Consider the following 13,449-nt stretch of genomic DNA (forward strand, 5'->3'; position numbering starts at 1 on the left):
AACCAAACATGGAGAAGCAGAGCATTCAACTTCTATGCACCACAAATCTGGACGAAACATTAAATCAAGACTAAAACCCACCTGTTTAGAGTTGTTTCTGAACCACAATTAATGGAACGTTGACCAACATTTTCAACATGTATCGATGATTTTGATGATGTCGGCGCTCATCAAAATGTAACGTGTTTTTCACGGGCGGCGTGCTTCTCATTAACTTCATGTTCACTTGTTGATTTCCTTTCAAGGAACTGCGATTCTGTTTCTTTTCCTTCCTTTTTTGTCATCACTTGAGCTTCTTCAAGGCTGTACATGTGTGTTTCACACACACCTGTGGGACTGCAGCCACATGTTGATGGAGTGGCTGCTGGAGGGCGAGCAGGTGGTGACCTCCTCTGTCCAATCAGATCCTGTACTTGGAATCAGCTTTATAATCCGCTTTGAAACTTCTTTTTTGTTAAAAAAAAAAACAAACAAAAGAAAACTGACATTTTATATAGATATTTTTTGCACTTCTTGTTAGCCTCACTTGTTCTTCTTATCTCTTCATGGTGTAATGAATTATTAGTGATATTTTTTTGTGTGTTTTGCAGGAAAGTCAAATATCTGAACCTCAAAGGCAGTCTGCTGGATGAACACACAGTGAGAGGTCTGAGCAAAGCAGGAAAGGAGGTGGGCTGTTTTTTTTTTGTTTTTGTTTTTTTCAGATAAAAACAGGAAAGGCTAACATTAGGGATAGAACCGATTATTATTTTAGTAATAGATTATTCTATGGATTATTCTGATGATTAATCAATTCATCGGATAAAAAAAACAACATCAGCATGTTCTCCAGAGACCAGGCTGCTCTGTGGTTTAAAAGCCTAAACTGTGTGGAAATGTGTGAATGGCACCAATCCTGCATTGGAAACCCGCCGAAGGCTGCAGAAACTCACAGAGAATGTGATAGAACATTCAACATGAGTTGAATCAAACTGTCTTCCTGAGTGAATCCTCATCTGAGTGAAGTCTTTGTTTAATATCTTTGTCTAATATCTTCTGGCTCAAGAAGATATTGATGTGATAGATTTTGCTGTTGGCGCCACATTGAGATCAATGTTTTCTTTCTATACACTTAAAACAGAGTATATTACTAAACTCTGCGTTTTTGAATTCCCAACGTTCCTTTTAAAGAAATAAACTGCTTCACAGCAGAGCTAAGGGACTAAAAATCTCTGCCAGTTTTCACCATCGCAGCTTTTTAGCCTCTCTCTTCCTCTTAATAAAATCCTTCTTTGAAATAAAACATAAACCAGAATCCCAGGACGCTTGTCTGCCTCCCCGTCTGCATTGTTTGACCAGTTTCACAGTTTTCCCGTCGTCGCCTTCCCATGCAGCGCCGTAGAGACCGCTCAGTTTTATTTGACGTTTCCTCGCCGTTTCTGAATACGAACAAGAGCTATTACCTCACATTTCCCTCTCCTTTCCTGCAGACAGTCCTGACCGCCAAGAACATTGTGATCGCCACAGGTGGACGACCAAAGTACCCGACTGAGGTAAATAAACAAACTTTTCCAAAACATGACATTTACAGGGTGTCCGTGCGTCCTTAGAAAGTCTCAAATTTATGTATCTAAAATTGAGACCTTAAATAAATGTTTAAAAAAATGTGGGATGGCTTTAAATATGTTAATTACTGGCCTTAAATTTTGCTGTGACAGGAATATTAGCTCTTGTTTATTTAATGTAGTTTACTTTTTCATCAAGCCAACATTTGAGTCGAGTGCAGACAATTTCATTGCGACTCAAGGCGGTTGAGGCTACCGCTAACCAGCTGCTAATATGCGCTTGCTAGCTGGCTAGCTTTTTTGCATGTGTCATTGTTAAGTGTAACTTTATTGCCAGTTGGTTGGACGACATTCGTCTTCACCACTGACTCACTTCTGTTGCCGGCCCACACCATGTTACGTGCATTCTGTGCAAAAATGCTTGGTACTACTAATATATAAAATATTTTTAAAAAATCATTTTGTACATTTGTCATGATACAGGTATTAAATTTCATTCAAAATGGTGTTAAAAAGCCTTACCTTTGAATTGGTAAAAGCTGCCATAACTGTGTTTTAGAGAGAACTCTGTTCTTTCTCTTATATTAGTTTTATGGACAGTTTTATTTATCGTTCCAGATCCCCGGAGCTGTGGAGCACGGCATCACCAGCGATGACATCTTCTGGCTGGAGAAGTCCCCTGGGAAAACGTAAGCCTGCTTCTCTCAAGCCGCTAAAGTAGCCTTAATTTAGCGGCTTGGCTTTGGAGTGCTGAAGAAAGCCCTCCATCTGACTTTGAGATTTTCGACGCTCTCTTCTACCTGACGGCGCCTTGTTGCTCGCTGACGCTGCACATCCCGCTGTCGTGCAGCGCCGTCATTCATCAGGGACGCGCGGCTTGTTTTTCTGCCTTCCTGTCAGCCTGTCTTCGCCTCATGATTCAGATTAGCAGCGTGCATCCTGACCTTTACGGAACAAGCCCTTTAATCCAGCCATTTAGCCGCTGTCATCACCTGGTTAATTGGGCCTTCCCTGACGTTTCCTCTTGGCACGTCACGCGCACGGTGACTGGTGCCTGTGGTGTACCTGGAGGTTGTTTGCGATGCGATGAGCGATAAAAGGAAATAAGCATTTTGAAATTTAAGCACTTTGTATATCTAATTTGTCCGCACCTGAGGACAAGGAAGCGCAAAACATTCTGATTGTTTTGTTTTTTTCTTTTTGAATGCAGATTTTGACCATTTTGGCAGCTTAATAACTATTCCTTTAGTTTGTTTGTTTGGGAATCTTCACTAATTTAATGATGCTTTTAGTCATCAATGTTATTTAATGATCTTTCACATGTTATTATGAGTTTGTGAAATAGACCAACACAAAGTGGCAAATGATTGTGCAGAAGAAGGGAACTGATTTGTCAATTTTTGTTTTTACAAATCAAAATTTGAATGGTGGGGTACAGCTTTATATTCTGCCCGTTTTAACTCTTGTGCACCTAAATAATTTTTTTTTTTGTTGGAATAATCAATTCACAACTCACCTTATTGGTACAATCTGCCACTGTAATTTAGTCTCAGTATAAATCCAGCTGTTCTGTGAAGGCCTCATAGGCTCATTAGAGAATATTAGTGAACAAATCCTACAGAGGAGCACGGTAGTGGCAGCCTTATGCTGTGGGAATGCATTTCTTCAGTGCAAACTGAGAAGCTGACCAGAGTAAAGCATGTAGGGCTGGAAGAGAACCAGTTAGAGGCAGGAAGACCCTAAACATGGAGTCATCGCTGAAATCAGAACATATTTATGTGGCAGATTTACCCAGTCCACGTCTAGAACTGAGAATCTGTGGCAAGACTTGAATTTCACTGTTCACTCTCCATCTAATCTGACTTAGATTGAGTTACTTTGAGTGAAGATGACAAAAAAAGAATTGGAATGCTACATTTTCATGCCTCACTTTTCAGATTTTTGTTTGCAAAATATCTTTAAATCCACGTATCATTTTAGGTCAACTTTGCGTTGGCCTGTCACACCAACAGATATTGCTGGACGATAAATCGTCCCAGAAGTTATCGCGATAAATGATAAAATTGTTGTTTTGAGGGGATTTTCAAGTAACATGATGGTAATGGCATAACAACGCAAGATTTTTTAATTACTCAAAGAACAATAAACTTTAAATTCTAAACTTTATTAACACTGGAGCCTTTTAAATATCCACAATAAATAAACAAAACAACAGAAGCGACAAATAAAATGAATTATGAAGACGGCAAACAGAATCGTCTAAGATCTAGTTGAGATCAAAACATCAGAATGAAGACTTCTGTCATTCAGTCCAGACAAATTATAAATCTTGCAAGTTTGATTTTAATTTATCGTGTGATTAATTGATTTATTGAGTTTTGCAACAAACAGGTTAATGACAACTTTGGGGTTGCATGAAAATCTGATTTAAAAAAAAAACAACAAAATTGCTGAATTAAGCTAGCAAAACATGGAAAAGTCAAAGAGGGGCTGAGTATTTAAAATATGATGAATTCCTAAACATCCGAGCATCACTGTAGCTTTCACTCAGTCAGGACATTTTTGAGAGCACTTGAGCAGAGGAAGTGCTTTGATGTAAAAGCGTGGAGGTCAGGGCAGCGCTCTGCACCCCCCTGGAGGCAGAAGTGGCGCTTGGCGGCGTTTCAGCAGCGGATCCTTCCAGAAACGATCTCCAACTCAGAGGAAAAGCTCGAACTGACGCTGTTTTGGTCTGTCAAGCCATCAGCTATGCAGGTGAGGTCCAGGGAGTTGTTTCTGCAGGCAGGATGGGTGTGTGAGGTTACAGGTGAGGGATGGGTGTCTAATGAGCCCTCAAGCCTTCACACACACACACACACACACACGCCGACAGGTAAATGACAGATTTGGCCTTAGGCACTGAAGTCCAGAATTGACTCCCTTCATCATGCTACGAGGAGAAAACAAAGCGTGTGCCAGGAGGAAGTGGTTGTACCAGTAGGCCGCTGTAGGCAGCCCAATTGGTTGGAGAGACAAAAGTAAAAAATGACTAAGAACTGAAAGACTAAACGTGTTTAATCTGTCCAACATCTCCCAGCTTGGTTTCAAATCCCAACTTTTAGCAGATACATGCATGAAAGAATACTACACTTTCTTATCAAGTATCACAAAGTGAGTAATACAATTTTCACAAAAAATAAATATAACCGAGCAAATGAGAATTACTTTATTCCCCATTAACCTCCTTCTTTTTATTTTAATTGCACTGTTTGTTGAGAATTCTGGACGTGGCTGATTTTGATGCAACTAGTTAGCAGGAAAAAAGTCGTCTTTCACTTACTACATGTTTTCCTTTGACCTGGCAGTCAAAGCAAAACGGACCATCCCTGATTTTTGATTGCAATGTACTTTTTGAATACAAAGATCCGCGTTTATTCACAGGTATCAGAACACAGGTATTAGTTTAGTTTTTAGTGTGAGATCTGTGTATTTGACCATTTATGTGAATCTCACACCAGCATGAGGAAAAATAAAAGCCTTTCATTTGTGGCATAAAAATCATTGACCTTGCACTGCCCTCAGACTACAGCAACAATGTCCGCCTCCTAACTTTGGAGGCAGATACACAAGAATATCATATTGTGGTGCTTATCAGTGATGGAGGCTTTTTGAAGAGCCGCCCAAGGTTGAGAAGCGCTGATCCGAACAAACCTCCCTCAGTGAGGAGAAGTCCGGGGGTTTTTGGGCGACTTCAGGCAAATGTTGAACTCACTTTAATTCTCTCTTTTAGACAAATAAATAAATAATAAAAATAAGTTAAGAAGAATTCTTGAATCCCAGATTTGATGGCCTCTTGTCCGTTACGTTTTGACGAACACCTGAACAAAAAACAGGCACACATCCACCCCACAGAGTATAGAAATCCATCACTAAGGGTGTTTGTCGCAGCTTTGCGGATGTATAAAAAACAATGAACCACATTGAACCAGAAAAGGTGTGGGTGAGTGAGGCGTCTTCTCCGTGATGAAAGTTTTGGATCACGGTAAAGCTCTTTGCCTCGTCTTTTCTTAAGCCACTTCTCAATGAGTCCTAATTGAAGCGGTACTTTACGAGGAGGCGGAGGAAGGGCAGGGAGTCTGGTTTGCTATGCTAAAAGCGACTGAGTGACGGACTTCACTCAGCGCGCCGACATGCAGGTTTAAGCCCTGAACATGACACACGTCGTCTGCGGGGATCAGCCCTCCTCAGCACCGCTGATCTTACTGCTGGATTACAGCGGTGATTCACCCAGACCACACACGTAAACCTTTAGCTTTTGCCCGTCCTCCATTTTCTTCACGCCTCTGAGGTTAGGAAGCTTTGTAATTCATCACCTCTCTAATTCTAGGATGTGGCAGAAGACCTGTGCGAGTTGGGATTATTGTTGTTTTCTTTTGGCTAAAGTGCACTGAGGAGAAATGGAAATGTATCTTGTTGTGTTTGTAATTCTTTTGAGGGCTTCTCCGTCTTTGTGTTGCAGACTCGTGGTTGGAGCCAGCTGTATCCTTTATCTACCCAGGGGGAGGAAGAAGCTCTTGTGCTTGGTCTGCCAGATTTCAGCAGACAAATTGTACAGAGTTTGATAAGTAAGCGACATAGAGCAGTAGACACAGTATTGTTATTTAGACGGGGAGCACTGATTGCATTTTTTTCTGGTCACAACTGACTTTTGAAAGCTTGATTCGATTTTGGCAAATCCTTCTTTTTTTTTTTGTCCGAAAAGATACTAAACATACCAAAGAAATTGCCAGGTTGACAGCAGTGGGGCAACTGCAGTTAACAGCAGACGTGACCTGATGATGCTGCCAGTCAGTCCTCTCTCTCTCAAAGCAGAGCAAAAGAGGACAGTGACTGATTTTCAAACCTTTGCAGAGATACATAAAATCATTTTCTCATGTAGTGGCCAATCATCCAAAATTCAGAAAATTACCACTGATATATGGGTGCACCCCTATTTTTTATTTTAAACATTTGCAACACTTTGTTTAAGCCACTGGCATTGTTTTCCGCCTTAAATCCGTCTTTAAACCCATACTCATCATTTTGACCTAAAGTCAGTGAAATAAGTCTCTAAAACCGTAAGCAATTCATGACTCTCTCCCTCTCTCTTATCAGAAACTCCCTGAATCCCTCAGGTTTATTTGCTGCCGACTGGCAGCTTCAGCCACCTTTACAGCTGCCCGACGTCTGGAGAGTAGCTAAGTGTTGCTTTGGCGGTTTGCTATGCTAAAAGTGACCGAGCGACGGACTTCACTCAAACATTTTTCATCCTGGAACACCCATCCACAAGCCATCTGCGACCCAACCCAGTGAGGGGAAAAGAAGCAGCCAAAAACCAAGATATGTCCACTCATGATTTGTTCTTTTTTCATTCTGACTAGACTCAGCAGTTCAAGTTGATGCCCAACAGCTTGAAAATGGTCCCTACTTTGTCTGAAACCTTCTCTAAATCTTTCAGACATTGACTTTGAAATGTCTTGTTGCTGAAATGTGCAGCACAGATCATTTTTTATTGATTCAATCAGTGAATCAATTGACTGATTGATTCACTGGCATTCCACAGCTGCTGGATTTCGATCCATAATGGCAGAAGGTCTGACCATTTTTGTTCTTGGTGACTTTGGTCCATACCGTCAAACATTACCAAACTCCTTTCTTGTAACGGTGGATGGATTCCTTCCATCATGATCGTTCTCGCCCCATCAGGGAAGATGTTCCCATTATAAACCAATCATCCCAAAGGTTGTAACCTTCTTCACCTGGCCTCTTGTAGCCTATCAGAGCCATACATAGACATTCTTCTGACAGGTCTTATTTCTGGTATACAGATTAGAATGGAAGAATTGAAACAAGAGCAACCATATTGTCACTCACCCATTACATTTAGATATATTACATTTAATTATTTTATTTAAACAAATAAAATAAAAACATAATTAAATAGACTACCGCTATCCTCAACGTGGCTTAACCCAGACGTTGCTCTCGAGTGTGCCGGCTTCCTCACAGGCATCGGCTTGGACGCCACGGTGATGGTTCGTAGCGACGCCCTCCGGGGTTTTGATCGGGTACGTCTCTCGCAGCCTGCACGTTCTGAAGATCTGCAGTTTTGTTTTTGGTTTTTTTTTTGTTCAGCTTAAAAGCAAACGACCCATTTCACTCTGTGCAGCAAATGGCGGGTCTTGTGACGGATTACATGGAAGCTTATGGGACCAGGTTCGTTTGGAGGTCCGTTCCCAAAAGAGTGGACAGGCTGCCGTTGGGAACCCTTCAGGTGACGTGGAGCGACACCGAAACCGGCAGGGAGCACAGAGACACCTACGACTCGGTGTTATGGGCAGTGGGTGAGTCCTTCTGCTGGAGGCTTTTACAGAATCTGTGTTTGATTGTATGTTGGCATCCTTTCCGTGCTCTTCCACAAGAACGTTTCATCTTAAAGTTGACACATGGCATGATGATCCAAAACCAGTTTAAAGATGACTTTTTTTCCCACATATCTTTACACCTAAAGCTTGTTCATTGGTAACAACTTTAAAGCTGCAGTATGTCACTGTTGGTAAAAAAAAAAAAAAAATTTTACATATACGGTATGTTGAAACTGTCACTATGTCGTGTCAGTATGATATGAGACAGACAATCTGCTGCTTAAGAAAAGCATCCCCACTGCATGATGCTTCCACCATCATACTTCACTGTGGAGCAAGGAATCTACAACCTTTGTAATCTATAGAGGCACTTCTGCCCTCGGTTCAGCTAAATTATTTTAAATTATGTAAATTATTTACAGCCAAAAGTATTACATTACCTTTTTTTTTTTAAAAAAAAAAGACAAAAAGTACTTTTTGACAGCTATCTACTGTGGGGAATTTTTAAAGAAGTTCCATTTTATTTCAAGATTTGGCTTTAAAATAAAGAAAACCTCTAACATTTCCATATTCTCTTATGAGACGTTGATATTTTTGCAAAATTATGTTTGAAAAGCACATATTTTCAACCAAAAGACAAGAAAACTTGAGCTAAAAGACAGAGCTGAAAGTGTTAGTGTCCTTCTGTTGGAAATTAAGTGGAAAAAAGGGAAACTGATAAAAGCTGCGTCTGTTATATCTATATTTAAAGGTTCTGCAGCTTTTTAAGCGATAGTTATTAAGAGCCAATGTGGAATGTCGAAGGTTGTTGCCGTTTGTAACCTGTGCAAATGTGGAGAAAATGAACAGGGCATGGACACTTTCACAACGCGTTGTGTCATTTCCCACTGATGTTACAATGTTCCTCTGAAATAAAACATTGGTGTGAGTCTGCGGTTCCCCTTCCACCAGCTCCTTTGTCATCCTTAAAAAGTGCAGTGTCAGCAGGTACAGCATGAATCAAGCGTGAAAACAAAGTAATAAAGCCAGAGTGATGGGAATAGGCAGGGGAAGTGTCGCTCGCTCACTGCGGGCTCCCCGGTTGGAGCGGGGCAGGACGGAGCAGGATGCACCCAGGCGCGGGTCACCGCGTTCCCCTCTTTGTTCTCGCTCTGCGCCTTCCTGCCCCGTGCCAGCTCCGCGGAAACCGGCCTCGCATCTGTCACTGCCCGCCGGGCCTGCGCCGCCTCTGCCCGCCGTCACCTGTGGCCGTCTTCCTCTTTCTCATCTGTCTGCTTTCTGTTGCCCTGTCATTTCTCCTTTTTCCTGGCAGCAGAGTGATTTACAGTGGAAGGGACATCTGTCAGGTTTGTTTGTGTTGAACCCGTTTAAAAGCAACACTTCCCAAAACTCGACCGTGAGGCTTTTGTTTTGTTTTAGAGCATTTGTGTAAGGCAGTGTGTAAGAGACAGTTCAGATTCATGGCCCAAGCCCGACGCAAAACCGAAATTCTGTCCGGGTCGGACCAGAACCATTTGCTTGATGGTCGTGTTGGGCTCAGGCTTCTGTGATACATTTAATAAGCCTGAAATACGGACAGCACAGAGAAACCCAACATTTAGAATGCACAATATTAAGTTACTATAATGTAAATAGAGGAGTAGATGGTTTAACCTGTCAAGGAAATAAAGTAAGTAGGGTGCAGAGGGTAATCAGATTATAACAAGCACAGTGCACTGCATGCGTGTTCGGCCCTGCCCGCTCCGCTCCTATCACTCACACATCCCGAACAATTTGCGCTCGCCTCACTCTGCCGTTACAGCAAGCAACAGGATGGAGCTGGAAAACGTTAAAAATTACTAATGGGACAAGTTACGCTGCTTACCTAAATGTTGATCTAAAACCAAAAGCAGTAAAATCTTAATTAAAATGATATGTTGGATTTAATTCAACCTCTGGGCTCTAAAGTTGTTTAATCGGCTCAGGCACGATGCCTTTTTAGGCCCGATCTAAACTCTATTGTAAGAGAATTATTGCTCTGTGACCCTGCAGTGGAGATGTTGTTCCGTCTTCCCTGCCACGGCCGAAGTCCCACATCAGCATCGCCATAGACGTGTTGAGAGAAACATGCTCAACATTTTCCATTGTAAGAACATCATGTTGGTGATTATTTTACACTGACTACAAATTAAAGGTCTCTATCTGCGTCAACCTTCTGTGCTGAACGGGACAAATTTGTATCATTCTTGAATTACAGTTGGGGGACTGCAAAACAAAAAAATCAGTCCGCAGGCCAGAATGACCCTACTCCACACTTTGGACACCCCTGCTCTAGAGTTTAGAACTTCAAAATAAGAGTTGCGTCGAGTATTATTTAATCAGTCAAATCAGTTCAGTTCATATTTGTATATTCCCAAATTGCATCATGTTAAATATGATCTAATTTTGTTAAATACTTGTGGAATACAGAGTAATATTTCAGCAGTTTTTATCAATAGATTGATGAGGACATTCATGATCTTGATTTGGCCCGAAATGAAAACAAGTTTGAAAGCCCTGCTTCAGGAGATATAAATAGCAAATAGAATCTTTTCCTCACATACCTTACATTTTCAGAAGACTGCCTACATCTCTAAATCCAGAAACTTCCATGAAAGATAAAATGGGACCAATTACAGCCAACATGCTCCTGCATTCATTAAATGCCTCACTGATGCTAAAACTAGCTAACTTCGTAACCATGCCGTTTTGCAATTCTTGCATATAGCAGGTTCAATAATCATGAATCTATTTGTAAGGTTACAGACACATTTTTCTGTTTTGTCTGTTGGACGTAAAAGTAGTTTTTCTTTGTTCCGCTTTACAGTTTAAAAGCTTACAGACTTTATTACAGCAGCTTCCTCTGTCTTGCCGTAACTCGGCAACATCTATGTGAAGTGGAGGTTTTTGTTCCCATACGGCTCGGTGAGAACCGGCAACAATGCGCCGTGCGCGTCTTTGATGTGCAGGAGTTACGAGCACAAGGCCACTTCCCTTCGCTGTGGCCTCCGTCGAGGAGCCAGACTGGGGTCCCGGGGCCCCTGTGGATCTATTAAAGGCCAGAGGGTAGCGGGGGACACTATCACCACTGTCTACCACATCCTTCTCGATGGCTGCGCCTCCCTCCACCTTTTCCCCCGCTCCTTCCTGACCCCGCGGCCGGTCCCCGCCCGTCCAGGTGGGGCCACACAAACACGGCAGGAAACAGAACATTTCCAAGCTTTCCTGTCTGCGTAACGATGGTGGACACTTCAGTCTCCTCCCCCGCTGGCCTATACCCCGCCAAAGGATGTCATTAAAAACCATTTCCTTATTTTTAAAGGGTATTTGCCTCTCTGTTTTATACTAGAGTCGACTTCCTAAAAAGATTAGGTTTGTGTAGAAGTTCCTAAAGCTTCCCAAATGGCCACTTGGGACTCGGCCCAGAACGCAGTCTGCCTCACAGTAACTGTACGCAGTAAAACCCTGCTGGAACATCACTCTTCTTTTATGTTTTATTTAAATTACACATTAGAAAATGTTTTTGACACATTTCGTTCGCGAGAATGTCCTGGCACAGATGACGGCTGGAAAAGAAAAAGAAAGTTTCATGGTTGGTTCTGATCCAACAAACAGCAGAGAAAGAACTAACAGAGACTCGATACAAAGCCGTGTTCAGAAGAAATCAGTCTTCATACAATAAGGTGACTGCAGCTGCTACATTGTGTCGATGTCAGTAAATGCAACACACGTTTACTGACTGTGCTGATAAAGTTTGGGCTGACTCTCACCACCGTGTGTTGGACTGTATCAACAACATTTATTAAGTTTTGTTTTCAATGAAAGACATACAGATGTGCATCACTGCTGCATAGCTTCATTCATAGTATGACATAATTGTGTTCTAAATGAACACACTATTGACGCACTTCATTATCGGTATACAATGTCTTGCCGTTGTTCAGAACAATATGCAGTGAGGGAGCCATCTTCTCTGGACACCAGCAGGTGTCCTCAAACGCCAACCAACCAACAGGTTGAAGTTCTGTCCAGCCTGACCCAGCTGGTCGTATTTATCTAAACTGGCACTTAGAAAGGTATTCATACCCTACTCTCGGCATCCAGGGCCTCCTTCTGATTTTTAAAAAAAATTTTATAGCTCAACAATACCCAACTGACCATGGTTGTCTCTTATCTGCACCAGCGGGCTCAGAACTCATTTCTACCGACTGACTGAATTTTCAGCAATGCTACTTTCTCAGCTCTCTCCAGGACGCCTCCCTTTTCCTTGATCCCGATTACAATCCATAGATGCTACAGTTTTTCTCTGCAGCCTCTTATCAGTTTGCCTCTTAAAATCTTTTTTGGCCCGAAATGAAACACGTCGTCATCATCACGTCTTGTGGCGGTGTGCACGATCCGTTCCACCCCAACAATAACAAGCTGCCGCCACGCTGCTCTCTCTTTTGTCCGTGTTCATTAGTTTGATCAGATAAGCTTCCAGCTCTCGCAGACGTTTGTTGTGGCTGTTTAGCTTCCTCTTAATGTCACAACAGGCTTTGTTCCGATTGGCCAACTCGGCCGCTTGTGTGACCGCATCAGTAGCCCTGCCGAGTCTGACGTCGGAACTTCACTCTCACGAGGCCGGAGGTATAAAAGTACAGTCTGAGTCGCAACAATGGGGTTTTGTGAAAGTGCTAGAGCCTTAATCACCAAAGTTTTACAGCTAGCACATTTTTCACATCACTGCATCCTGATAAATGCCATATTGTTGTTATTACATTGACGGTCAGCTTTTGACTGAATTTTGACTGCAGTTGTCCCTCCAGTCACAGGTGTTTGGATCACAGATGCTTTTGGGCTGCAGGCGCCACTAAATACATCTTGTATTAATTGGTATCATGTGTTTTTCCAATAACGTTTTCAGGGTGGGCAACATGGATGTAAAGTTTTATCACTATATTTTGTGGTACTATTCTGATAACACTAAAAGTAACGATAAGAACAATTTATTACTCTTTTACTGTAACTGTGACTGCATGGCACAGCAATCAGTGCTCCACAAACACAAATGCTGCGCTTGAAAAACATATCAGTTTGTAATGTAATTAATTTTTTAATTTATTTTTCTAGAAAACCAGTATCACAAAAAAAATTATTTACATCACAAAACTGAACACAGTAACTACACTTAATCATGTTTTCATTTTCTTATATATATATTTATTGATGTACTCATTGAACAAACTGTGGAGAAATAGCATTTCCGACATTATGCACAATTTTAGGGGGTTCCATTAATTGGAATTTATCGTGACAATAATGAGTCAAAATTTAAAAGAAATTTAACACAATAAATGATAAACAATTCGATAAATGCCCACTCCTGTGTTGTTTGTCGCTGTGGTTTCTCTGTCTCTTTCTGCAGGTGTATTAGCAGACTTCTATAGTGTCATCTTAGTCTCTTTGTCCTTCTTTCGCTTCTCTACTCCTATCTCATTCTTTCCGTTTCCTTTCCATCTTGT

The 13,449-nt window shown here is 41.7% G+C and overlaps 1 protein-coding gene across 2 annotated transcripts in view; it reads left to right on the top strand.

Moving 5' to 3' along the window:
* Positions 1-13,449, top strand: part of txnrd2.2 (thioredoxin reductase 2, tandem duplicate 2) — a 29,667-nt gene that overhangs the window by 3,042 nt on the left and 13,176 nt on the right. For both annotated transcript variants that reach the window (XM_028033153.1, XM_028033154.1), the window contains 6 exons: positions 591-669; positions 1,470-1,532; positions 2,163-2,233; positions 6,043-6,062; positions 7,539-7,630; positions 7,732-7,906. In XM_028033153.1, the coding sequence (XP_027888954.1) occupies positions 591-669; positions 1,470-1,532; positions 2,163-2,233; positions 6,043-6,062; positions 7,539-7,630; positions 7,732-7,906 (500 nt within the window). The remainder of the gene's footprint in view (positions 1-590; positions 670-1,469; positions 1,533-2,162; positions 2,234-6,042; positions 6,063-7,538; positions 7,631-7,731; positions 7,907-13,449) is intronic.

The sequence above is a fragment of the Xiphophorus couchianus genome, chromosome 12 (genome assembly GCF_001444195.1).
Source record: "Xiphophorus couchianus chromosome 12, X_couchianus-1.0, whole genome shotgun sequence".
Taxonomy (NCBI): Eukaryota; Metazoa; Chordata; class Actinopteri; order Cyprinodontiformes; family Poeciliidae; genus Xiphophorus; species Xiphophorus couchianus.